At 56.2% G+C, this 25,207-nt stretch overlaps 2 protein-coding genes across 13 annotated transcripts in view; one reads left to right on the top strand and one right to left on the bottom strand.

Moving 5' to 3' along the window:
- Positions 1 to 9,930, top strand: part of NUMB (NUMB endocytic adaptor protein) — a 164,212-nt gene extending 154,282 nt beyond the window's left edge. For 10 of the 12 annotated variants that reach the window (XM_037503662.2, XM_054691512.1, XM_054691520.1 and 7 more), the window contains one exon: positions 864 to 2,907. In XM_037503662.2, the coding sequence (XP_037359559.1) occupies positions 864 to 1,579 (716 nt within the window). In that variant the 3' untranslated portion in view covers positions 1,580 to 2,907. Of the gene's footprint in view, positions 1 to 863; positions 2,908 to 3,085 lie in introns of those variants that run through there. The other 2 variants (XR_008550368.1, XM_054691514.1) reach the window with 2 other exon arrangements.
- Positions 2,160 to 25,207, bottom strand: part of PAPLN (papilin, proteoglycan like sulfated glycoprotein) — a 28,892-nt gene continuing 5,844 nt past the window's right edge. Inside the window, exons 4-27 of the mRNA XM_037501841.2 lie at positions 24,676 to 24,736; positions 24,185 to 24,287; positions 22,475 to 22,605; positions 21,673 to 21,796; positions 21,153 to 21,233; positions 20,893 to 21,065; positions 20,681 to 20,804; positions 20,140 to 20,266; positions 19,014 to 19,221; positions 18,309 to 18,491; positions 18,006 to 18,144; positions 14,329 to 14,400; positions 13,885 to 14,140; positions 12,815 to 12,920; positions 12,410 to 12,554; positions 10,986 to 11,439; positions 10,074 to 10,211; positions 9,752 to 9,876; positions 9,375 to 9,525; positions 8,726 to 8,863; positions 8,045 to 8,172; positions 7,827 to 7,935; positions 5,696 to 5,862; positions 2,160 to 4,875 (exon numbers count right to left, since the gene is read on the bottom strand). Coding sequence (XP_037357738.1) covers positions 4,700 to 4,875; positions 5,696 to 5,862; positions 7,827 to 7,935; positions 8,045 to 8,172; positions 8,726 to 8,863; positions 9,375 to 9,525; positions 9,752 to 9,876; positions 10,074 to 10,211; positions 10,986 to 11,439; positions 12,410 to 12,554; positions 12,815 to 12,920; positions 13,885 to 14,140; positions 14,329 to 14,400; positions 18,006 to 18,144; positions 18,309 to 18,491; positions 19,014 to 19,221; positions 20,140 to 20,266; positions 20,681 to 20,804; positions 20,893 to 21,065; positions 21,153 to 21,233; positions 21,673 to 21,796; positions 22,475 to 22,605; positions 24,185 to 24,287; positions 24,676 to 24,736 — 3,619 coding nt within the window. The 3' untranslated portion in view covers positions 2,160 to 4,699. The remainder of the gene's footprint in view (positions 4,876 to 5,695; positions 5,863 to 7,826; positions 7,936 to 8,044; positions 8,173 to 8,725; positions 8,864 to 9,374; positions 9,526 to 9,751; positions 9,877 to 10,073; positions 10,212 to 10,985; positions 11,440 to 12,409; positions 12,555 to 12,814; positions 12,921 to 13,884; positions 14,141 to 14,328; positions 14,401 to 18,005; positions 18,145 to 18,308; positions 18,492 to 19,013; positions 19,222 to 20,139; positions 20,267 to 20,680; positions 20,805 to 20,892; positions 21,066 to 21,152; positions 21,234 to 21,672; positions 21,797 to 22,474; positions 22,606 to 24,184; positions 24,288 to 24,675; positions 24,737 to 25,207) is intronic.

Here is a 25,207-nt window from a genome sequence, read left to right as displayed (position 1 = left end):
AGATAAGTGACCCTGGTTCAAAAATCAGCCATTTACCAGAGTGGGAATCAGGGAGGAATCCTGTTGGGAAAAGTATGTTCCCTCCTGGAAATAAATCTCATCTACCAAATGTTATGAACACATGGTGAAGAAGAGAAACTAAATAGAGGTTAGACTGCTAGGTCTTAGGTCACAGAGCAGAACTACCCAGGAGCTTTAATAAAACACAGACTTCTGAGCCTCACCTGGAGAGTCTTACCATTGGATTTGGAAATGGGCATGCCCATCGGAAGAGGGGACCCTGCCCCCTGCAATGAATGGCAGGCCTATAAAAAAAAGTAGTTTGTGTTTCTGTACATTCTTGTTTTCTATAAGGAACACCAGTTAGCTATAAAAACAAAAAATTTTTAAATAGTAATCAAGTCAAGTCATACCAGAAAGACAAAAGGTATGTGGCAGCCAGGCGCGGGCCACAGGGACTGCACCAAGTTGCTCATTGTTTTTTTTTTTTCCTGTGCTGTTAGGTGAATGACGCTGGGCCCTTTAGATCGTGGGCAGACTGGTTTCTGGTCTGTGGATGAGCCACAGCAACAGAGAGGGGCTCTGATGCCAGCCACTGCCTTGGTCCATGCAGTTGAGCCACTAGACCTGGGCTCTGGGATGGCTGAGACAGCAGCATGGTCTGACAGGTTCTTTTTTATCCTACCACGAAACTTCCTCAGCTGGTAATAAGAGACTTTCCTGGTAATAAGAGACCCATCAAAAGCATAGAATGTGCCCACTAGGGGGACTTGTTCCACACGTTAGGATCATTCAAATAACTAAGGTCACTAGGAGAATGAAACCTCTAATGACTCTGTCTCTCTTCATCTTGTTGATTCCAGGGACCGAATGGGGTCAATCTTCTGGTGCTGCTTCTCCAGGTCTCTTCCAGGCGGGCCACAGACGCACTCCATCTGAGGCTGACCGCTGGTTAGAAGAGGTGTCCAAGAGCGTGCGGGCTCAGCAGCCCCCGGCCGCGGCTGCCCCTCTGCAGCCAGTGCTCCAACCTCCTCCACCCACTGCCATCGCCCAGCCAGCTCCGCCTTTCCAGGGGAATGCATTCCTCACCGCTCAGCCCGTGCCAGTGGGTGTGGTCCCACCCCTGCAGCCAGCCTTTATCCCTGCCCAGCCCTATCCTGTGGCCAACGGGATGCCCTATCCAGCCCCTAACGTGCCTGTGGTGGGCATCACTCCCTCCCAGATGGTAGCCAATGTGTTTGGCACTGCAGGCCACCCTCAGGCTGCCCACCCCCATCAGTCTCCCAGCTTGGTCAAGCAGCAGACATTCCCTCAGTATGAGACGAGCAGTGCTACTGCCAGTCCATTCTTTAAGCCTCCTGCTCAGCACCTCAATGGTTCTGCAGCTTTCAATGGTGTAGAAGAGAGCAGGCTGGCCTCGGGAGACAAGCACACAGAGGTTCCTGCAGGTACCTGCCCCGTGGATCCTTTTGAAGCCCAGTGGGCTGCATTAGAAAGTAAGTCCAAGCAGCGTACTAACCCCTCCCCCACCAACCCTTTCTCCAGTGACTTACAGAAGACATTTGAAATTGAACTTTAAGTGGTTCCTATGGCTTATGTATTTTGACCATACTTAGGCAAGGATGGGGGTGGAGGTCCAAGGAGCAAAGGGGATGTGTTCCTTATCAGTATGCTTTTTACTAATCCCAAAGGGCATATCCAGGCACAGAGTACAATGAGGGGAGATTTGGAAAATCAATCAGAGAAAACCATTCCTAGAGAAGAGTTATCTTACAGTTAGGCTAAAGAAGTCAAGGTATTGTTGCCCTCTGTCCCCTCCTCCTTCCTCAGCCCCTTACAAATCTCTGGCAACAGAGAGGCAGATGTATCTCAACAGGAACCTGTATTCAAAGCACATTTACTGGAACATAAAACAACGGGAAGCAAAATGATCTCCCTTGTCTTTCAGGCCAGTCACCTGCCTCCTCTTGGTACTGGCCTGTCATAGAGATCAAGGACAGGGGAGGCCTGTGCTTAGGCAGGAAGAGAGGCAGGCTTTGCTACCAGAATTCCCAGGAGGGCACAGCAGCAGCCGCCCAGCAGAGCTATATTTTAGGGGTAAATTTGAGCTTCCATTTTGAATAACAGAATAAATATTATAAATATATATAAAAAAGCCAAAATCTTTATTTTTATGCATTTAGAATATTTTAAATAGTTCTCAATATTAAAAAATTGTATGAGGTGTAAGTAATCTTGCCAAAGGTAAAAGGGTTAGGTGTAAGAAATTGTACATAAGATTGATTTATCATTGATGCCTATTGCGGTAAAAAGGGCAGGCTAGACGTTGCAGACAGGATCCCTAGCTTATTTGGTGTCGTCCATTGTAAGTAGCGCATTGCAACACAATCATGCTTATGACCAGTACAGTCACTAGGGTGTAGTTTAAATAAAGAAAATGAAAGAGCAGTATTGTCCTGGTTTTAAACCAATGAAATTCTAATATTTTAATGGAATCAAGCTAAATATGCTCTATAGAAAATATGTATTTCCTTTTATGTATTGCTACATTTTCCTTACGTTAATCCTTTAACACTAAGGTGACAATGACATAATCATAGACGGGAATGCAGGTTACTGTGTTGGTTTGTCATGTGGGTCTTGGTGAGTTTTGTTTTGTTCTTTGTTCCCACGCATTTAGTGGGAATGAAAATCCGGGTTTTACTAGCTGTGTGTGTCCCTGTCTGCCCTTCCTGTGTGCAGAGTGCCCCATTGCCAGTTGCTGCCACTTGACCTCTGGTAACGACATGAGATCCCATCTCATTTTTACTTTTGAACGTTGGCCTTACAATCAAATGTAAGTTATATATATTTGTACTGATGAGAATTTATAATCTGCTTTAACAAAAATAAATGTTCATGGTAGAAGCCTTTGCCCATGAGGGGCTGCTCTGTTCCCCTTTTCTTTATTAGCAAGTGAATACTTTTAGTTCTTGTTGGTTTTGGTGTCCATTTTGCTGCTACTGATCTCAGATAGTTCAGAGGCTAGAATATCTTTTATCGGGACTAGTATATTCTAAAATTAATATTTTGTTTATACTTTTAGGCTTCGGTTGATCCTGAGTACACCTCTAACATCAGACTCTTGCTACTTAAAGTGTGGTCTGGAACAGCAGCCTGGACTTGACTGACCAGGAGCTGATTAGAGATGCCAAATCTTGCCAAATCTGAGCCCCACCCCAGACCTAGTCAGAGCCTGCATTTGAACAAGATGCTTATGCTGAGAAGCCTGGACTGAAGCACTGATTAGATCCATATTAGAATTACCTGAGGAGCTTTTAAAATCATCATGCCTAGCCCACGCTTGAGCGCAAGTAAATCAAAATCTCTGGGGAGATTTCTCAGCTTTTAAAAAGTTCCCAGCATGGAAGAGGATTGAGAACCACTATTCTAGAGTGAATCCCACCTCTAACCTTCTTAGCTCACTCTTTTGTGACTAGTTCTAAGAAGAGTTCGCTAACCTCAACCTTACTTTCTGAGGTGGGTTGCCAACTGGCCAAATACTGAATTAATTTAAAATGTGGGGAGTCTTACTTTCTAATTTCTATAGCAAAACTCGCCATACTAAATGAAAGGGGATGTTCGTTGATTTTTTTTTTAATGAAAGAAAAAAACTCATTGGTGAGAAGCCGACCAAGCACTATCACTCACCCATGATGCAGTCGCTCTCTTTTCCAGCCAGTGTGTTGGTATTAAGTCACCTTTCAGAGCTTTAGCCCCTATAATGCCTGTCTTTCCTGTGTCCAAGAATAACCTTTGTTGCTAGGCCCTGTCAGTCCTCTGGAGGCTGCGTAAAGTTTGAAATGGAAAGGTGCTCAGAAGCTTGTGAAATCGCTATTACATTGCCCTCCTCCCCACTGGCACCCCAGTCCTACTGATGCTGTATTTAGTAAGTCTGGTTTTTATCTGGCAACAAACATTTTGCTTCACAGATTCCTACTTGAGGAGGAGAGGCTCCTCCATAGCCACTGTACAGAGCAGACCCATCAGCTCGATCCAGGGGTGATGACCCTGCGGCCAGGCTGCGTGTATCAGCCTCAGGAGAAGGGCTTCGGGCTTCCTGGTGAGAGTAAGGAGCTTTTCCGGTTCTTTTGTGCTCAGATAATAATGCAACTGCTGCTCTTTTATCCCCAACCCCTATACTGAGCCTTATCTTCCACTTTGCTGCATGCTTTCACAAACATGCTGTTATTAACCGTGAGCACAGGTGGGCAATGTTGCTGAACTGCCTACAAGGGTGAGAGACACCATGGCAATGGGCCCTGGTTTGATCCCAGATGACAAGATCTAGTTCTAGCAAGGATTGTTTCCCTGGCACAGCAGAAATGCCTGTTCCCTGGATGAGATAGATATTAACTTTGAACCCACTGCCTCCCCACCCTTACAGCTTGCTTTCAAACAGTGAACTGATCCTATGTAACAAAATCTATAGAGGGAATTGTAAAGGTTGTCCTTACTCTTGACAACTCAACAGTCCCCTGTGGCACCAACTCCGAGATACAGAGGGGCTGCTACTGGTTCTGCTGAGGTCAAACCCTTGGGAATGGGGAGAGCTGAAAGGGCCAGGGCCTCCAGAAGATGACTGCCTTCATCAGCCAGAGAAGAGAGGGCGAGAGTCCTCCGCCCCAGCCCTGAGCTGTTTGGGGGCTGAGGCCAGCTTTCATCCCTGCTGCCAGATGGGCTGAGCAGGAGGCTGGACGCGCGAACAGCTGGCGCAGCAGAAGCTGGAGTAATACTCATTGCCACAGAGCTGGGCCTGCAGGATCAAATCACAGTTGGCCAGCTCAGGCTGGTCAGTGCATTCCCTGCGGGGGTCCCTTGGCTGAGTGGCCAGTGCTGCAGAACAACAGGAGAGAGAAAGTGGTCAGGAAGCTGTGTGCATGCTGAGAAGCCTCACCTGCCATTTCTTCTCCTTAAAAGGAAAGCCATTCTGTAACCTTGTAACACCTGTGTGTGCGGCTTCACAGGCTGAGGTGACACTTTCTATTCTTTCATTGGCCTCCCTTCAGCACATAGTGGGCCTTCCGTTGTTCCTGGGTGCAGATTCCCAAATACAGGAAGTTAAATACCGCCCTTGCTATTGACCTGAAAGGCTGAGTGATAGGTGCCCGGTCCCTGGCTTGGAAAGAGGAGGGTCAGCCCTAAGGACAGCTTTGAGTTGGTAAGAGCGCCTGGCTCTTGCACTGCTGGTTTCCGCCAACTCCGAAGTGTTGTGCCTTTAACAGCCTTAGCTTAGCTTAATCACTCAGTTCCCCACCTTTTCACTCCCCCTGCCCCACCCCGGGAAGCAAGTTATATGCAACAAGGTGAGAGTAAAAAGTCTAGAGAACTGAGACTCCAGCACCGCACTGAGCACAGCCCATTGCCTCCACCTCTGACTTCACCAGGAGCTTCTGCAGCTTACAGCTCACTCTGAGGGTGTCCCCTACTGCTTCATGCCAGGCCTGACGTCGTCTTAGCTCAGTAACTTTTCTTTCTGGAAGGGATTCTGACAACTCAGCTTGGACTAGGCATTATTTCCTTCATCCTGGAGCAGCCCACTGTACAGATGAGGGAGGTGAGACTCAGGAAGTGCCCCACGTCACACTTCAGTAACTGGCAGAGCAAGTCAGGGTGACAGGCCTGCGCTTGCCCACACGGAGCCAGCCCTTCTTACCTGGCCGGATCATCTTCACCTCCGTGCTGCGGCTGATGGCCTGGCTCCCTCGGTAGGCACTGCATGTGTAGGAGCCCTCGTCCCTGGCCCGCAGGTTGTGGATCAGCAGCGTGCCATCCGGGGACTGGTGAACACGGTGGCCATCGGCCTGGACTGGCAGCCCATTCCTGGAGGGGAAGAGATGCAGCCACTGCCGACCCAAGACCAGAGACAGGGAGGAGGTAACAGACCACTCCAGGGCCAACTACTTCCTCCCTCTGGGCAAACAGGTGACCCTCACTCGTCTCAAGGAAGACACGGACAGGGTAACAAAAAGAACATAACGCACCTCCAATGAGGTGAACTCATACTGATCTGAGTTACTTCAAACGTACCTCTCACCCCCAAAGGGCCGGCCGCACTCTTACTTTTCAGTAACAAAGATCTTTTAAGCAACTAGGGGGTGCCAGTCCTTTTCCTGGGTGCAGGACATAAGCATTCCCTGCCTTCAGGGTACTGGGGTGCAAGTGTTCAGGGGAGTTACTCGTAAGGAGGAGGCGGCAGCAGGAGTTGGAAGGAAGGCCATGGCCTAAGCAAGGCACTGGGGTGGGGAGCTGAGGGCCCTTTATGGCCCTGGTCTGGAGTTTGAACTGGATCCTGAGGGTGATGGGGGGCATCAAGTGAGACTAACACTTAAGATAGCTGCCCAGGCAGGGTGCTCGGGGAGAATCCTGAAGGCAGAGACCAGGTAAGTGGCAGCTGCACATAGGTAGCTGACACAGGCAGTAAAGAAAGGGACTTGGGGCAGTGCAGTAGTTAAGGATGATGGAGCTTCTGGCTTGGGTTAGCGAGTAATGGGGGTGCCCCTTCCACATGGGCAGAGCCAGGCCAAGGATGAGGGGTGTGTGAGGTTCTTTCCCACCACCTTGCACTTCTGGCGCCTGAGAGACACCAACAAGTATCAGATGTAGGCCTGCCCAGGTGAACTTAGGGAGACAAAGCAAGGACAGACATTAAGCAAGAGCAGCATCTCAGGGGTAGATGAGAAGATGACGAGCCAGCCGGGAGGACAGAAGTAGCAGCTGCAGAAGCAGGAAGACCACCACAACAGTCGTTTTGGGAGGAGAGCATGGTCAGCAGAGGAATGCTGCAGGTAGTGTGGGCATGGAAATGTGTCCAGAGGATTTAGGAACAGGGAGGTAAATAGTTGGTGGCCTTGGAAGGGAGAGGATGTGAGGACCTACTGGGGCTGAGCCAGCAGCGAACAGGGGGAGACACCCAGTATAGACTGTGCAGTTAGAGGGAGACTGGCATGGGCCTGCAGGGGAGCACAGGGCCAGAAGAAGGTATGTTTTAACGAGGGAAGCCCTGAGCATGTTTGCTGCTGGGACGATCCAGACGCAAAGTAGAAGACCACCTGGTAGAATATCAGGGCTGACAGCCCGTTGAAAAGCCTCAGAGGCTCCCTGCAGCCTTCCCCTGGCACCAGAGCTGCACAGGCAGCAAGCTCTACTACCCTATCTTCCATCCCATCCTGGCAGCATCTCACAAATACACACTTTGGGGCTTGACCAAGGACATCCTTCCAGGCCCAGCCAAAGTCACCTCCTTGACCACCCTTTTCCTTGAGTCTCCCAGATGAGAGGCAGCCCCACTCCACTGTGAGGACAGCACTTTGGGCAAACTGTGGCTGGCACTCATGGGACACTACATCATCTCTTGCCTGGGAGTATCTTATGGGGTCAGATTACCCGAGGGTCCCCAGAGCCTAGTCCTGATACATGGCAAGAAGGAAGGGGGTAAAGAAACGGTTGCTGAAGGAACAAGTAAAAGACCACTCAACCTCTGGGGAGATTTTGCCACCCACGGGACAACTGGCAATGCTGAGCGTGGTAGTGGCATCAAATGAGCGAGTGTGGCTGAATATTCTATAGTACATAGGAGAGCCATCAAGAACTGAAGATTACTGGGTTCAAAATGTCAATAATGCTGACGTAAATCCCTGGTGTAGCCCAGCCAACAGAACAGAGCAGGCCTTGAAAGGGGTGTGGCAGTAGTGACAGAAGCATCCCCAGAAAGGTGGACCATCTCTGGGCTGCACAACCTCCATGGGAGGGTCTATAGGCCAGGGCCTCCAGGAATAGAGCCTTACCTGGACCATCTGACGTTCACACTTTGTCCTGCCACCGTACACAGCAGCCTGGCCGTGTCACCCTCTGGCACCGTCATGGTAGAGGGCAGCCCTGTGATGGTCAGCTCCCCTGGGGCCCAAGGAGAAGGCACTGTCAGCCATGGTGCCATTCCCACCCCACCTATGCCATCCGACCGCAAAGGCCCCGCTCACCCTTCCATTCCAGACTGCCATCTTACCCAGAACTCTGAGCTGGACCCATCGCTGGTCTCGGTCCTGCCCATTGAAAGCAACACAGGCATAGAAGCCACCATCTTCAGCAGCCACGTGGCTGATGACCAGAGAGCCATCAGGCTGCAGCTGGTGTCTGGGGACCAAGCAGAGTCTGTTGTCTCCATCCCAAGGCGGGCCACGGACAGTGAGGGGAGGAGCTGCTGAGAGGCTGTTCGCTGGGGTCTGCCTAAGGGCCACTCACCCAGGTCCCCAGCGGCTAGCATGTGCAGCTACTTGAAAGGCCTGGCTTTTAAGCCTGGCAATAAACACAAACCATTTCAAGTTTTCTGATGCAAAATTCTGGTTTGGGTTTCCAGTTTCATCTAGTGGGTTTGAATCCCGGCTCTGCCACTTAGGAGCTGAGCGGTGTGGAGCTGGTGTGTAAAATGGGGATAAACAGCCACTACCTCAGCATGGTGGTTCTGCAGACTGTGATGGAGAACACCCCCCGCCCCGACTCATGACCGTTTCTTCCCTCAGCCATCAACTCTGCTAGCTGGCCTAGTCTGTCCAGAGACCCAAGATGCCCTGCACCCAGCAGCTCCATCTCTCCAGAGCCCCTACTGTCCTGCTCAGGACAGACTGGAGGGCCGCCCTCTCCCTACAGCCGGCACAGGATGGGGCAGGAGGGAGGAAGCAGAACTAACCTGGGAGAAGAGAGCAGCTGCCCTTCTCTCTGCCACTCGATGGTCGGGGGCGGGAAGCCCTCAGCGCGGCAGGTCAGCCGGACCCGCTGTCCTGGGTGGGCATCCACCACGCCGGGCTGGTTCCGGTCCAGATGCAGCCTGAGAACCACAATTATGAGGGGATCCTTGCCACGGCCTTCCCACTCCCACCTGCTGGGGGACCAGGCCTCTGCACAAGCCTCATGGCCCCTCTCTCTTCCAGACAGATTTAGCTTCCTAAAATCACCTTGTTAGGACACCAATAGCTGCCTGGGGCAAAGTCAAAGCCAGCCCTGACCTCAGCTCCCTCCACCAAAATCTCCAACTGTCTCCTTCCTGTCCTGCCAGTAGGCCCGAGCCCTCTGCATGCTGGTCCTCTAGCCCCAGTGTGCTTCCCTTCACTCAGTTCCAATCCTGAGCCCATGCACCACTGCCTGCTCGGAGGTTCCTCAAAAGGTTGAGCTCAGAAAACCATGTGTTGCTAGTCCTCACTGCAGAACCCTAGCAAGGGTGAGCAAGCCTAGCCACAGCACACTGGCCAGGGAACCACCCACCTTCCTCCACCCACGGAGACCATCCTCCTTGGTCCTCAAGGGGGGCACTGAGGGCAGGATGGCACTGCCCCACTTACCTGGTCGTGGTCCTTAGGTGTGAGGCGACGGCCCCCAGGCCCTGAGCATCCCCTGCTAGGCCAGAGTCCCGAGGACTGTGGCCCTGGGCTGGGTCCCTAGTCTGAGGGAAGTGCCTAGGCTCAGCCGCAGACAGTATGGCCACATCACTCCCTGTCATGAGGCCAGAAGAAGCAAAGGATAAGCTGTGGGAAAGGGTGGGCCTGAGGCCAATGGGGGACAAGACATGCTCCCCACCCCAACTGGAACCCATGATCCCTGATAACAGGATGCCTTGGCCCAAGGAAGCACCCCAACCTTCCAAGGTGCGGGTGCCTAACCCAGGCCCTCCCAATCAACCCTTCCCATCCTAGGGCTCCCAGCGGCTGGGAACCAAGACCTGTGACATGAAGCTGGATCTTCCGAGAGTCATGGCCTGGTCTGGTGCTGCCACAGCTATAGATGCCTGCGTCCTCTGCCCACAGGGGGCTGATGACCAGGGAGCCATCAAGCTGCTGCCTGTGTCTGAAAGGCAGAGGGGGTGGAGTGAGGTAGTACAGAGGGATTGGGTTCTGGGCTCCTGAGAACAGCAGTGAGACCAGCCGCGCCTCCCCCCCACACCCGCCCCGCCACAGGGCAGACCCCAAAGGGACTGCAGCTGCACAGAGGCTCCTACACACCCGCCCTCCGTCCAGAAGCGCAGCGCAGCCACACCAACACACCTGTGAGATGAGATGTGCTGCCCATCTTTGAGCCACGTAGCACGAGAATCCAGGGTGGTGTCATCCGGGCAATAGAGCTGCACCTCCTGCCCCAGGGCCGCCTGCACCAGGGAGGGCCCTGAGCCTGCCAAGCTAATCCTGGAAGGAGGAGGTGAGGATCTGCCCTTCTGGCATAACCCTAGGCCCAGGGACCACCCTTCGCCAGCACGTCCCACCAGGTAGCTGGGTTCCCGTGCTGCTGCTGCCAGGTATGAGGCCAGAGAGTGCAAGAAGCAGCCAAGCTCCAGAAGCCCATGGACTCTGAAATCTGCCAGCCCCACCCCACCCCACCCCTCAGCCTGTTCCTACTATAGCAGCAGGGAGGTGCAGAGCCCAGGGGATGGGGAGAGAAGCGCCCACCAGGCTCATGGGGGGAACTTTAAAGTCCTCTTTGGAATTTAACGTCAAGAAACTGGGCCTTGAATGGACTGGTGGAGGGCTGTGGGCATTTGGTAAAGGGCATGGTGTGGTAATATCTGAAGAGGTGTGGCCCTGCACTCCTAGAACATACAGTGCTGTCAACGGACACTGCCTCAAAAAAAAAAGGAAAAGAAAATAGGTTCAGAGAAGTTGGGAGACTTGCCAAAAGTCACAAAGCCAGTAAGCTTTTCCCGCTATTCAGGCCCTGGGTTATGGTGGCATCTGATCCAGAATCCAGGCACCACCCTCTACAGCCACCTGGCCTTGGGCAAGTCTCAGGGCTTAGGTCTGAGCACCCCTATCTGCAGAATGAGGCCCTGCAGGCAGAGCTGGCTGGAGGAGTCAAGCGTCAGGATTGGGAGGGAGGACTGGCTGGTATTAGGGTTTTAGTTCCACCAGGCTCAACCCCCAGCATGGGTCCCTATTCACCAACCTGGGGAAGGTGGGCCTCACCTGTAGGAGGAGCTGTGGGAAGGTGGCACAGGCTGCCCAGCATCTCCGCCCAATCTGGAGGCACCGGGCTCCCAGCTCCAGGCCCCGGTGTGGTGGGTCTCCCCTGGTCCAGGCTGTTGGTCTCGCCAGACACCCCCAGAAGACAAGGGCTTTCTCTGGGCCATGAACTCAGTCCTCAGCCTGTTGGCCTCCTCATGACCTCCAGGGCTGCTGCCACCACCATCTCCGTGGATCCTCTGGCCAGCTGTGCCACGTGTGGGTTGGAGGGGCCTGTGTTGGGGCCCCTGGCAGCTGCTCATGCACTCCTCCTCGGAGGCAAAGTTATTGGCATTGCCATGGCAGCCGCCATACCAGAAGCGGTTACACTGACCCACGGAGGGGATGAAGTACCAGTGGGCAGCCCAGTCTGTGCAGGAGCCGTGGGCGCTGGGCAGCAGGCACCCCACAGGATACGCTGAGGGGGCAGAGAGGACACACGTCACCCAGTGGAAAAGCTGCAAGCACTGCACCCGCCATCCCCTTGGTCTCAGAATTAGGAGCGAGGCCTTTCCCAGTTGATGGAACATGTCTGCACCCCTGTCCTGGCCCTGGGGGCACAGGGTACTTCCACCAGAATCTGTGGCTGCAGCCACAGCAGCCTCCAGAGTTAACCTGTCCACCTCCATCCACAGAACGAGCGCCATCGAGAGGCCAGGGCCATGAGCCCCCTGGACTGGCTTCCTCTTGCTCCTCCCCATTCCTGTCCCAGCCCCTGAAGTGCACACTCAGCAACCTGAGTGTTCCATCTTGACAAGCCTGGCTCATGGGAACCCAGCCCTGAGTTCCCAGGGATGATGAAGATGCCCCCTGAGGGGCCTGCCCTTGTCCCTGGGGCCCTACACCATCTCTGAACCCACCCCCAGGCCCAGCATGCCTGCTGAAATGGCCACCCTCCCACGCCACCAGCTCTCTCCCCCCTCGCTCACGTGTGACCACAGTTGGCCGGCTTCCAGCTCCTCCAGGAGCCCAGTCTCCTGCAGCCCCTCTGATCTCCACATCCCAATGGCCCTGGCCACCCACCCACGCGCCCCACACTTCCTCCCGGACACATCCCAGGCAGGGTGGGGACACACTGCCCACCTGAACTGACCCCCCAACACCACCTCTGCCTCTGCAGGAGGCTGAGGCCATGGGGACAGGACAGGCCTCCTTTCTCAGGGATGCCTGCCTATAGGCCCCCATTCCCACTTCCACGAGCCCCTGGAGGCCCCAGGCACAAACCATTGGAAATGAGCACAGTGTCTTCTAGAAAGTGATCACTAACCATGGAAGAAAAGAATAACAGCCAATAGGAAGGTTTTTAGCCGGGGTGGGGAGGGGCAGGGAAGGGAAAATAGTGGGACCAGAGTCCAGTCAAAGGAGGACAGGCAGGGGCCTCCACTCACCGTAGCCAGGCTGGCCCGCACAGCCTTCCCCGAGAGGGCCAGCCGCAGGGGCCACGCCGTCATAGCAACAGCCGAACTGGGAGCCCCGGCACTCCCTGGACTCATTCTCCTGGGCCTGGGCCTGGGCCTGGCGGCCCTCATGGGCCTGGGGAGGAAGCCCAGGGTTAGAGGGTTGGGCAGTTGGGAACAGGTGTGGCTCTGCTAGGGGAATTGGGCTGCCGGGGGGACAATGGCAGGAAGAGGAAAGGACAGAATTCTTGGCCCCCTGCCTATTCCCAGCCCAGCCTAGCCCAGCCCAGGCTTCAGAGACTGCCCTTCTCCGAGGCCAAAGCCACACAGAGTCCAGGTCACAGTGGCATTGAGCAGGCTCGGAGACTGGACCCCTCAGGCGAACCAGACACTTACTGTGGAAGCCACGGCTCTTGACCCCAGCCTCCTCCCAGCGCTCTCACTGCAGCCGGCCTGATGGGGCCCCTCAGCGGCAGACACCCCGTCAGGGCAGCACCCATACCTAGACAGAGAGGACACGGCCTGGCCCTCATGGCCCGAACACCATCCCCTTCCTCCTGGGGACCCCGAGTTCCCGGCAACCCAGGACCTGGCTCTCTGGCTCCCTGTGCAGAGGCCGCACCATTTTGCACACCCCAGTCTCTGCCCAAGTCCTGCCCCTTAGTGGCTACAAGAGAGGGCAACAGTAATGCACTAATTGTACCCCTCATGATGGACAGACCCTCAACTCACACCCCTGTCACAAAACTGAGGAGGGGACATCATCTGAGCCTGTCCAAGTATCAGGTTTCAGGGTGTCTTTACAAAATGGCAGAGAACGGTGTGAAAGGGGCCCACCACTTACTCCACCCCCAAACAGGAGCTGGGAAGGTGAAAGCAGACGGTGTCAGAACACCTGTGTGCACCAGGCACCGTAGCGTGCTGCCTCCGCACAGTCCCGGCCGCCAGCCAGCGGCTGCCGCTGCTCCCGATGCTCAGTGACTTGCCGCAGGCACCCAACGCGCAGCTGGGAGTGGCTGGGCTCAGCCCCAGGTGGCTCCCCCCAGGCCTGGGGCCCTTAGCACTCTAGCTCCTGCGGGAACAGGCACCTGCCAGGGAGGACCTGGGGGAGCCCCTCTCCCCAAGGCTGGAGCAGGTGACTGTTAAGAACCGGACAGTTGGGAAGTCTTTGTCCGGCCTTTCCCCGGGGCTCCCCGCCTCGCTGAGAGCTGCAGGATGGAACCACATCCCGGTGCCTTCCGGAGCCGCAGGCTGCACCTTACAGGCCGGCTTGTGAAGAGAAAGGGGGGATTTTTATCCCCACTCAGCACTTCAGAAGTCCAGAGAGGGGGAGGTGGGTCCGAAGACTGCACAGCCAGGCAGCTGGGGTGCACCCCCTGGGGGCCCTTCCCGAGCTCTGCCAGCTCACCGGCCCATGACCGCCACCAGCACCTCGTGCTCGGCCCAGAAGCAGCTTGGGCACCTACCTGCTCTGATGACACCGCGCCCCGGGGCAGCCCTGCCACTGCGGCCCGAGAGAGGCAGTGCGGCCATCAGGACAGCACCCGTGGGGGCTGTGTCTGCAGTCGCGGGCCCCCGAGCCAGACCACAGGGGCTGCTGGCGCAGGGACTGTTGCAGTGAGGGGCCTGGGACACGGGCTTGCAAGTGGGGCCCCTGCTCTTCTCTGCGGTTACCCAAGGCTGAGGGTTGCTCTTGGGGTGCTCCCTGCTGGTCTCCAGAATCTAGAAAGAAAGCAAAAGACTCATGGATGTGTCCACCTGCTTCTCCAGCCTCCATCTGTGTCAGCATCACACCCGCCTCTCTCCATCTGCCCCCCCAGCCCCTCAACCTCAGCCTCCATCTCCACGGACCATCCACTTGGACACGGATGAAAGGGCTCTGGGCTGGGGGCTTCAGCTGAATGTCTCACCTGAGGCCACGGCCTCCTGAGGGCCCAAAGGCATCCAGGGGTCGCTGGAGCTGGTATGCACGCTGGGGACATCTGCAGGGAGCAAGGGCGATGGAGTGGATGCAGAGGGCAGGAGGAGAGGCGGGGAATCGCCCAAGCAGGGGCCTGACTAGTACTTGCTCCCACCCTACTGCTCAGCAGGGCCCGGGGGGGCCCAGGGCAGCAGAAATGAAATGAAGCAGACCTGTGACCTCCAAAACACCCTCGCCGTGTTTCAATGAAGGGCCTAACCGCAGAGAAAAAGCCAATGTTATCCGTTCAGCTAAAAGAAAAGCCAGATGTAAAATTAGCATCTAGTTTTGACCCCAACTTCATAAAACAAAAAATGCTATACATTTTTAAAAATTGATTTGATGCAAAGATAAACAATCCAACATAAAAATGGGCAAAGAACTTGGCTATTTCTCCAAAGACAATCAAACGGCCAACAAGCACACGAAGAGATGCCCCCCGTGGCTGCGCGCTCAGGAAGTGCAACTCTACGCGGCTGTGAAAGGCCGCCCTGCGCCCTGCACCGACCAGGACCCTCGCCTCAGGCAAATCCCGTGAGCAGCACCGGAGAGGAGGTGGCAAAGCCGGCTTGTGCACCGTGGGTGGGGAAGTAAGATGCCGCGGCCACTGTGGAGAGCTTGTTAGTGCCTCTAAAAATCAAAAGTAGAATTACCTATGCCCGGCAACTCCACCCCTGGGTGTGTCTCCAGGAGAAATGAAAACACAGCCACAAAGGAACTCGGGCCACAGAGGAAACTGGACGTGGCTGTTGGCAGTGGCATTGCTCGTTAGAGCCAAAAGACAGGGGCCAAGGGGCCATCCACAGCTGGGTAAACAAATGTGGCCCATCCACAGAGGAACGCACCCGGAATGAAGCATGGATGCTGCAGAGAACATTCTGCAAGTGAAGGGAGCCAGGCAGCCAAGCCTCGGGCTCCTTTTATCTGGCGTGTCCAGAGCAGGCAGCTCAGACAGAAAGCAGGTCAGAGGGGTCCAGGCAGAGCAGGTAGGGCTAAGGGGGTGATGACTTAGTGCACTTTGCTGGGAGAAAACATGTTGAAACTTTCACAGAGGGAAGCTGGCGACTGCGCAATGCGTGGATACACTAAATGATACCACACGACAGCCACTGGTCAGTGGTTACGTGCGCGTGGTGTGAATTTTACCAATTGAGGGGCCTCCCTGGTGGCGCAAGGGGTTAAAAAGCAACCTAGGAAGCTGTCTGCAGCCTCTGCAGCACGAGTTCAATCCCCAGGCAGGGAGCTACCCGCATGGTGCAGCAGACCTCTCCTGACTCGCCTGTTTCTCCCCTCAGCAGTGTATTTCAGTGGATCTGCCTGCTCTGCTCCCCACTCTCTTTGGTGAATCCTCTTGCCCCGCTCCCCGCCACACCTCCGGCCTATACCCCAGTTCTTGTATGCATAAAGCTTTTTTTAAAAAAGGCAATTGAGATATGAAGGAATAGAAAGAAGATAGACAATGAAAAGACAAATATAACAAAGTATTAGTTGTAGAATTTAGGTGGTGGGTTACACAGTGCACAATCCACAGTTCTTCAGCTTTTCTGGGTGTTTATTTTCATTGCCTTGTCCAACTTGGTAAATTTATTAAAAACTGTACCATTAAAATGGGTGATTTTAATGGTATATGATATTTAACCATCCCAATAAAATTAGTAAAAGTATTTTTCATCATAAAATGTTGGACAAAAATATAAAAGGCTAAGGAGAGAAAATTAGGAAGATAGGAAAAAATTTAATGATGCATAAAATAGATGATTTGCAGTCACACCCTAAAGTATTCATACGGAAAGTTTCCGAATGCTTTGGGGGAAGGGAGGTTCATTCCTTTTGTGGTTTTCAGTTTCCACAATGAGCATATTACTGCTGTAAAAAATAAGTGAAAATTCCAATCCCACATGAACTATATCCTACCAGTCCCCCCGGGAATATTAAAAAATAATTCTGAGTTGGAAGACTCCAGGAGATACGTGGTAAAATCTTTCCCATTTTAATGCCTATCCCACCCAGGCCGGTTCAAATTATTCAAATTCTCTCCCCAGCTCTGCACCCCCCCCCCAGGCTCCGGGCCCTGTGTTCACAGGCCCCAGCCCCCTGGAGTCTCGCCTGCTGTCCCCCTGTCTCAGCCTGAAACGCACCTTTCTGCTCCCCGCTCCTACCACTGGCTCCCCCTCCTGGGATGCGCCTCTCCCATCTTTCCAGGCGGAACCCAGAGTTCCCTCCCTGCCCACCTTGAGGGCAGTGCTGGGCCCTCGCCTGTGTCCTTATTTCAGCTGCTCTGCTTAGCACGGGTCTCTGAGCCCGCTGACCGCCAGGCGCCTGCCCTCCTGTGTCTGCTTCACCTACCTTCAGGCCGGTGACTAGTTTGTCCTCCTGGTGCCTCTTTCTAGCCCCTAAATTGTCCGTGGTCCCTGGGCCTGTTATGTAAATTGAATTGGGAATCCGACGCCTGAGGCCTCCAGCACAGCCCCGAGGTCACCACCTCCTGGACAGACCTGCACCCACATGCTGCGCTGAGGCAGGCTCGGCGCCCCCTGCTGGTCTCAGAGCGACTGAGCACTAGGAATGCAGCCAGAGCGACCGAGTAATTATAAATTTCATTGAATTAGAATTTAATTTTGAGAGGTTCAGGGAGCTGGACTCAGCAGCCAGAGGACCCTCTTGCTCATGCACCCTGAAGTCCCAAGGCCAGGCTGAGGCGCCCTAGAAGCCTCATCCAAGGACCCCCAACAACCTCACCATTACCGACCCTTTGCTTACTGAGCACTGTGCCTTCAGGCACTCACAAGCCTGGAAGGTCACTCTGATCAGCACCTTGTACAGAGGAGCACAGCAAGGATCAGAGAGAGGGGAGAGGCACTTGCCCAGGGGCCTGTGCTTGGTGAGCAGCGGAGTGGTGGTTTGAGCTGAGTCAGCTGCTGACTCCAGGTCACTGGCTCTTAGACACCCACCATGCACTTCCCCCGGAACCCTCCCAGCCCGCATCACAGGGCCCCACTGGTGGCATGTCAGGGCCAAACACACGAGACGTGTAGGAGCAGATCACAGCCCCACTCACCCCCCAGCTCAACCCCTTCCTCAGCGTCACATCTTCACACCAAGCAAGGGGGGGCTGCCCCTCCTCCTGTGGGCCTCCGGGCCTGGGACACCTTCCCCAGTGCAGATGGGGTTAGGGGGCAGGGAGAAGATAGAGGCAGCAGCAGTGTGGGAGGAGAATCTTTCCTGGACCACCTCACTCCCCTGCACTCAGTCATTCAGCAAACATTTACTGAGCGCCTGCCACCTGCTGGCTGACGTCTGCGGAGGGCTATGAGGGGAAATAAGGGAGCCAGGGACTCCGGGGGCTCATAACAGGCCATATGTAACCCGTGCAGCAACCGAGAGCAGGGGCAGTTACAGAGAGCCCTGGGGTGGGGGAAAGATGCTATTCTGCTGGGAGAAACAGGGCTGGCCCATGAGGTTGCAGAGCTGGACGTAATGGGCGGCGAGGACCTCAGCAGCCGGAGGAGCAGAAGAGCATTCCAGCCGGCTGACCAGCAGGGCAAAGGCTCAGAGGCAGGGAGCGCTGGTTGGGGTGCGGTGGGAAAGGTCACGTCAGCCTCCCCCCCCCCGCCCCTCCTGTCCTACCTGGGGGCAGGTGGCAGGGCTGCGTGTTACAGGGCTCCACGTCCACAGGCTTCGACAGCAGCAGGCTCCGGCAGCGGCCTGGCCCGACAGCACAGACCACCTGGCGCCGCCGCGTGCCCGAGCTGCAGCTCTTGGAGCACTGGGGCCGGAGGGAGCAGGAAAAGAGAGAGGCCCTGAGGCTGGGGGTGGGGTGGGGGTACCCACAAGGAAGGAGGAAGGTGCCTGGACATGCATGTTGGACCTGGGGACGCCTGTAGGAACCAGGATTGGGCAGGCGGATTGGGGCTGGGGGTTAGTACTCACTAGACCCCAGGCGCCTACGTGCCAGGCCTGGTCGCTGAGAGGGGGGCAGTCGCTACGCACACAGGACTCGGCGAGGGGGGGCTGATCCTCTGAGGCGCAGGCTGTGGCAAGGAGCAGAGACTCCCCATCACCTCGGCAAGTGACTCGCCGCCTCCGGACCCCGGTACCACAGCTGACAGAGCACTGCAAGAACCGGGGAGTCAACAGGAGCTTCCCCCCACCCAGAGGAGCCCTGCCTGTCAGGCAGCTATAGACCCGCTGGCCTGGCACAGAGAACAGACAACACCTACTCAGGCCACCCTCCCAGGCCCAGAGAGCCTGAGTCACTCCCCTGAAGTCACACGGCCTGAACCACGGCCGCTGACACCAGGCTGAGGGGTGTTTTCCACACTCCTTTGCAACTTGAACATGTGTGGATGCTAGGACCAGTCACTAGCAGCCCCAGACAGTGCCTGTCCCTCCCTGGCCCCCAAACAACATGCCAGCTGCTTCTTCATGCCAAAGCACAAGCTTTCCTGTCCTGCCTGGGAGTGCAGGAATCCACACACCTGCTCCTCAGCCCAGCCTTGGCCACGGCTTCCAAGAGGACCTGGCTGATCACTGTGTCTCCCAGGACAAGCCTCCCAGCCCTGCCCTGCGGCTGCCCCAGGCCCAGCTCCTGGTGTCCTACCTGCACCCACCCAGCCTGGTGCTGCAGGGTCTCACCTCTCCCCAGGGCTCTGCGCTCCAGGCCGCACAGCGCTGCAGGTTGCAAACCTGCGTGGTAGGGGGCTTCCTGGGCAGGCCCGCACACTCGGCCTCTTCAGCAGCCTCCAGGACACCAGCCCCATCGGAGGAGACGCAGTAGACAGAGCGGGACTGGGAGCCGCCGCCACAAGAGGCTGAGCAGGGCGCCCAGGGGCCCGTCTTCCAGCTGTCAGGGAGCAGGACTTCAGTTAGCCGGGCCAGGCCAGAAAGGGCACCAGCACCCCACACAGGAGAGAACTAGACTGGGGACACCCCCACCGACCCAGCCCACCCGCTGAACATCCGGGCCTGAGCTGGTGGGAGTCAGAGAGTGATAAGCAAAGACCTGGCCCCGGGCGGGCAGGCTTGCCACGTCTCCTCTGTGCTGGCTCTGAGCTGCCTCCTGCTCAGCTTTCCCGTCCTCTGCATCTGCCCTTCTCCTTCTCAGGAGGCCCCCGTCACCCCCATTCCCTCTCGGTCTGACCTTTGACAGGGACACAGCTATAGAAGGGGTCTTGCTCCCCAACATGTGGAGTGGCCCTGCCAGGCCCCGGGGCATAAGGACACAGAGGAAAGGGCAGCTCCATCCTGAGGGGCCAGCTGGCACCAAGGCCACATGGGAAAAAGGACTAAACCAGCCCAGGACTAAACCTGCAGCCTGCAGATTACCTGTACGTACATATGTACACACGTATGTGTACACACACACACACGCACGCACAAGCGGGCCCTAGCCAGGTGCCAAGCTCCAGGCTGGCGCAGTAAGAGGTGCTTTGTGCGTGAGCAAAGGCACAGCAGAGGCCCACAGGCCTTTGGCCTAATCCCTGGCCCACTTGCGGACATCACTAAGCCCCATTGGCTCAGACAGGAGGTGGCTCCACAATCTTCCGCAACCCTCGTGCACCAGCCTGGATATTCTGGGTACTGCATGGACACACAAGGTGAGCAGAACAGCCCTGGGGCTCAAGCACAGGCTCCTCCACCGCCTGCCCCAGAGACTGCGGCCTCCTCCCCCCTCAGGCAACAGCTGGGCCACCCAAGCTCTTTGTCCTACCCCCAAAGCAGCCTAGAGACCCCAGCACCCTGGCAGGAGGTAGGGCCTCACCGCTTGGTCTGTGGGCAAGGGTGAGGGTTGCAGGGGCGGTGGTTGGCGGGCCGAGGCTGGTGCTGGCACATGTGGTCTGGGTAGGCCTCGCTGTCCATGGTGCAGAACACATGGCGGGTCTGGTAACCTGCAGAGGCCCCGCCCCAGAGGGTAGCCCCAGTTAACTCTCAAGCCAGACACCATCTGGACAGCTCCCCAGTGTCATCAAATGACCCTCCAGGGTAGGTGCCATCAAATGCCTGATTTACAGACGAGGAAACTGCAGCTCAGAGGGTTTATCCACGAGTGAAGGAGGCCCCAACACCTGCTCATCCTCCTGGCCTCTGCTGCCAGTGGGAGCCATGTCCTTTAAGATGCCACCACCCCTGTGGAGCCCTCTTTGGTTCTTTTAGCTTAGTGGGGGCCCTTCATGGAAGTCCCGGAAGCCTGGGTTTTCCCCAAGGTGACCCCAATGGCACGTAGCTATCGTCTGGACTTGCCCACTGCCCTGAAGGGCCGGAGCCTCCTGAGGAGCGGGCTCAGCCCCGCACGCAGCCCTCACCTCCACCACACTCGGTGCTGCAGTCGCTCCAGGAGCCGTGGCTCCAGTTGAAGCTGGATCGGGGGGCGCCCAGGGGCAGGTGGTACTTGTAGTGCACGCCGGGGTTGGGGTCCTGGCTGATGAGCTGCACAGGAAGGTCCTCCTTGAGGTTCCCCCAGCCCCAGCCCTCCTGCCAGCCTCAGGCCAGAGGCCCTTTGGGGACCAGGGCTCACCTCGATGACCAGGGGCTCGGAGGTGGGGCCTCGGGCATGGAGCCGCTCGGGCGCCAGGTCACCCTCAGCTCCCCGCTCGTAGTGCAGGATGGTGCTGGCCACGGGCAGGGCCTGGGCAGCCTCGATGGTCCAGTGCCCATTGAGGTAGTAGTCGCCCCGGACGCTCTTCACGGCTGTGCAGGGCAGCCCCCATCAGCGGGGCCCAAACCACTCCCTTCCTCCCACCCCCAAACTCGACTGGACCCCAAGCCAGCTCTCACCTAGGAAATTCCTGCTGGCAGCTGCCTCCTCGATGTGGATGCTGGTGGCTCCCACTGGAACGATGAGCATCTGGTTGTAGCCTGAGGGGCAGAGATATTCTGGGACCACCCAAGCCACAGAGTTGCCCCCAAGGCCACTAAGTGCCAGACAGCACAGATGGGCGGGAGAGGACCAGGGGGACGCAGGCCAGGCTGCCTGGTAGCTCCTGGAGGAGGAGAGCTTCACAAAGGCCAGAGGGGCAGCATTCTTGGGTGCCCAGAGCTGGCTGGAGGGGCCACGGGAGAGGGGTGAGGAGGGGTGCAGATAAGGCACTGAGAGATTGGACTGGGTCAGCAGGCACGGGTCCTGGCCAGGTGGACACAGAGGGCTCTACCCTCGAGGGCATGACCCCCAGCCCTTAGGCCTGATCTGAGTGAGATCTGATCCTTTGGGTGCTGTGAGGGTGACCTGAGCCACAGCCAGAGTGGGAGGCGGGTGAGGAAGGGGCAGGCAACTGTCTCATCTGTCTTTGGACCCCACCTCTGTGGAGGTCATTGGCATCAAAGGTGCCCGTGATGGGGTAGCAGGCTGTGCCGTCGCCCCCACACCGCAGACACACGTCCTCCTGCACTGATGAGTCCAGGCGGTGGTCACAGCCGACCAGCTGCAGGCAGAGGTGAGGGAGAGAGACAGGGGGTCACTCCAGGGGGCCCGCAGCGCGGGGAGGATCAGTGATTCATGCTTGGTGGGGGCAGGGTAAACTGGGGATGTCTCTGGGGGCTGATAACCACCTCCTTTGTCCTCTCAGCACACACGGCCTCTTCTCTGGCAACCCCATCTTATCTCCTTTGGGGGTCACCTCTCCCACAGAATTTGGGTAGAGCACCCCACACAGTAGGTCTGGGGAATCAGTGGGTTGGTTATACCCACTGAAGAGTGTCTCAGGGGAGCCCCAAGCCCGGACACAACAGAGGCAAGCCCAGCTTGCTGGGGCTCCCGGGAATGGGGTGCCCTGGAGACACCTTCACAGCCAGGAAGACCCTGCCTGGGCCTAGGGCCCCCATGGGGTGAAGCCCGGGGGAGACGCTTCCAGCAGCACCAATAAGGCAACTGGCCCAGCCCACCCTCAAGGCCTTCCCTTTTCCCCTGGAGTCAGGTTGGATGGGCTTCTGTAACCCGCCACCCAGAGGGCTGTTCTTTAAAGGTAAGAGCGTCACGGGCCTCTTGCAGCAAGAAGTGTTGTCCTAGGAGCTTTAGGGGACATGGAGCTCCAGCGTCACCTGGCCCCCCAGTGCTGTGCGGAGAGCCGGGCTCAGCTGTGTGTGGGGCGGGGGACACTCACCCGGCAGTGACCGTCCACACAGACATCCCGCTTGCCAGGCTCACAGGGCGTCCCGTCGACCACGGCCTCCCTGTGCTTGTAGTAGAAGCTCTCCCCCTTGGGGATGCAGTTCAGTTCACACTTGTTCGGGGCTGGGGCAGGCAAGAGGGGAGAGGTGAGACCCCTGAGCAGGCCAAGGGCTACCCTAGCAACCACGGTGAGCAGGGCTGGAAGCACACCCCGGGCTGGGGAGAAGGCCCCGCGCTGCTCTGGTGCCCAGAGTCCCACCCCCATTCCAGGGAGGACCTTCCTCTTGAAACTGCTGCATCTCTAAGGATCAGAAGAAAATTCTCAGGAGGAAAAACCTGCACGCTTGAAGAGGTCACTCTCAGCGTGACTTGTAATAGCCCGTGTTAACAGTTGGCGACTCTTTAGGTAAAACACTATGCAGCGATAGGTGGTGTATGTTGATGTGTTGTTTAAAATTATGACGATGGAGATGATCCAGAATGTGGGGAGTTTCCTAGCACAGGATGCAGAGTGGTACTAGGTAGTAGTTACAGAGATGCAGCGTGTATAGAGGAAGGAAGGAATGAATGAATGAAATGCTAGCAGTGATTTTATGAAAGAGGTAACAGTCATTTTTTCTGGTTCAGAATTTTACATTTTTGGGGCCTCCCTGGTGGCATAAGGGATTAAGATGCAACTTATGAAGCTATTCACAGCCTCTGCATCATGAGTTCGATCCCCGGCCAGGGAGGTACCCACATGGCACAGTAGACCTTGCCTGACTCGCCCGCTGCTCCCCTCAGCAGTGTATTTCAGTCAACCTGCCTGTTCTGCTCCCCACTCTGTCTCTGGTGAATCCTCTCACCGCCCGCACCTCTGGCCTGTACCCCGGTTCTTGTATGCATAAATATTTTTTTAAAAAGAATTTTTCATTTATCCTGATATTACATATATACACCATTTAAACAGCCCTGAGTACTAACAGGATTGCAACCATCTCTCCCATCCTTTTCAACCTTCCTCTGAATTCCAGTTTTTCCATAACAAGGACATAGTTAAATAACATGGGCTCATCAGGATGCCAGAGTAATGAATTCCAAAAGGCCCCCCGTGGAGCCAGACATCCCCCCAAGCCCATGGCAGGCCCTGAATGGAAACATTCACAGAGTTGGAACCCACAGTGCGATGCTTTCCAGCAGCCCCTGCAACAAGCATTGAGCACTAATGCTCAGTGATCACCCGGGGGCACCTTCTCACTCACCTAAATACACCTTGTTTTCTTGAACTGTGCTGCTCTGAAGAGTAACAACCTACACCACCCTCAGAATTACCCAGAGGCCCTTCCCGCCACCCCGGTGGCCGGAGTAAATTGGGTCTTGCTTCACAAGGCCCTTCTAGCCCGGTCTTGAGTTTGTCCAGACTCAGGCACCAACCCTGCCATCATGCCCGCCCCAAGAAGGCCCAGGGGAGCAGGCCAACCATGCAGGCCTGGGCATGGCACAGACAAGCCACGGCCCCCTGCAATGACTACAGTGGAAGGACCCCAGGACGACCATCACGCTTGCATTCCATGAGCGTGTGTCCTGGCAAAGCACCCACGACACGGCAATAAGAATTGCAGGATGAAAAGTCATGTATAAAAAAGATCCCAAATTGGGGACTGCTACAGCAAAACACAGGGTGGGGCAGCCGTGCCCCAGCTCCTCACCCCCCATAGCTCACCCCCATAGTAGGGCAGCCATGTGTAGCGCCTCCCCTGGAACTCCAGGCTGTTGAACTCCGCACACTGCTCCGCCCGGAAGTCTCGGGCACGAGAGGGGCAACTCTGTGGGGGCAAATGGGGCAAGGGCTGGGGTTATGGGTCATCGGTGGGGTCCACCTGCCCTGGACCCCTCATATCCCTTTCACTCCCTGTGGCCCAGATCTGGGAGGCAGAGTCAGCCCCTGGGGTGGGAGGGGTCTATGTGCTCCTCTACAGGTGCCAGTGGCTTTGGACTAGGGAAAAACTGGGGGGAGGGAGTGGCAAGGTGGCTATGGGATGAGAAGGGGCTCCCCTGGGCAGCCCTGGCTGTGGACCTGCAATGGGACCCACAATCCAGGTTAACCAGGGAATGGGTGCCAGGGGCTGGAGCCGGGTGAGGGTGCCCCAGGGCTGGTATTAAATGGGTAGAGGATCCTGGCCCCTGCACCACCCCCACTGCCAGGGGCTTTACCTCCATGTGGCAAGTGCGGTGGCTTCGGGTAGGACCCAAGCAGCTGGAGCCCCCACTTCTCCTGTGGGAGGACAGCATAGGGAGACCCAAACCCACACCAGTCGACATCCCCACCACCTCCTGGGGCTCTCCTGCAGGCCCCCCAGCTTCTACGGGGATCCTCTGGGCCAGAGGGAGCAGCCAGGTTGAGAGGGGGCAAGGCAGTGCCCACACACACAGAAATCCCCTCATGGTGTGATGAGCTCGCCTTGTACTTGGGAGAAGCCAAGCTCTAAGGTCTAATTATCCACCAGTTTAACTGCTTCTAAAAGCAAATTTCCAGAGAAGACCCAAATTCGCCCTTGGAGAGACAATAAAATGTAATAAATACCCTCCTGGGACGGTTATTCTACCAGTTAGGGAGCAAATGAGCAAAGGCACTTTAGAATCTCATCTCTTCACCCAAGTTCTCAGGCTCAGGGAGCTGAACCCATGGTGGGTCAAGGTGTCACTGCCCCTTTTTCAGTGCCCGTCCCTCTAGGGCACCTCTCGG

The sequence above is a fragment of the Talpa occidentalis genome, unplaced genomic scaffold (assembly GCF_014898055.3).
Source record: "Talpa occidentalis isolate TD23 unplaced genomic scaffold, MPIMG_talOcc4v2.1 talOcc4.11, whole genome shotgun sequence".
Lineage (NCBI taxonomy): Eukaryota > Metazoa > Chordata > Mammalia > Eulipotyphla > Talpidae > Talpa > Talpa occidentalis.
Note: the sequence above shows the minus strand (reverse complement) of the source record. Positions and strands in the feature narration are given on the sequence as shown.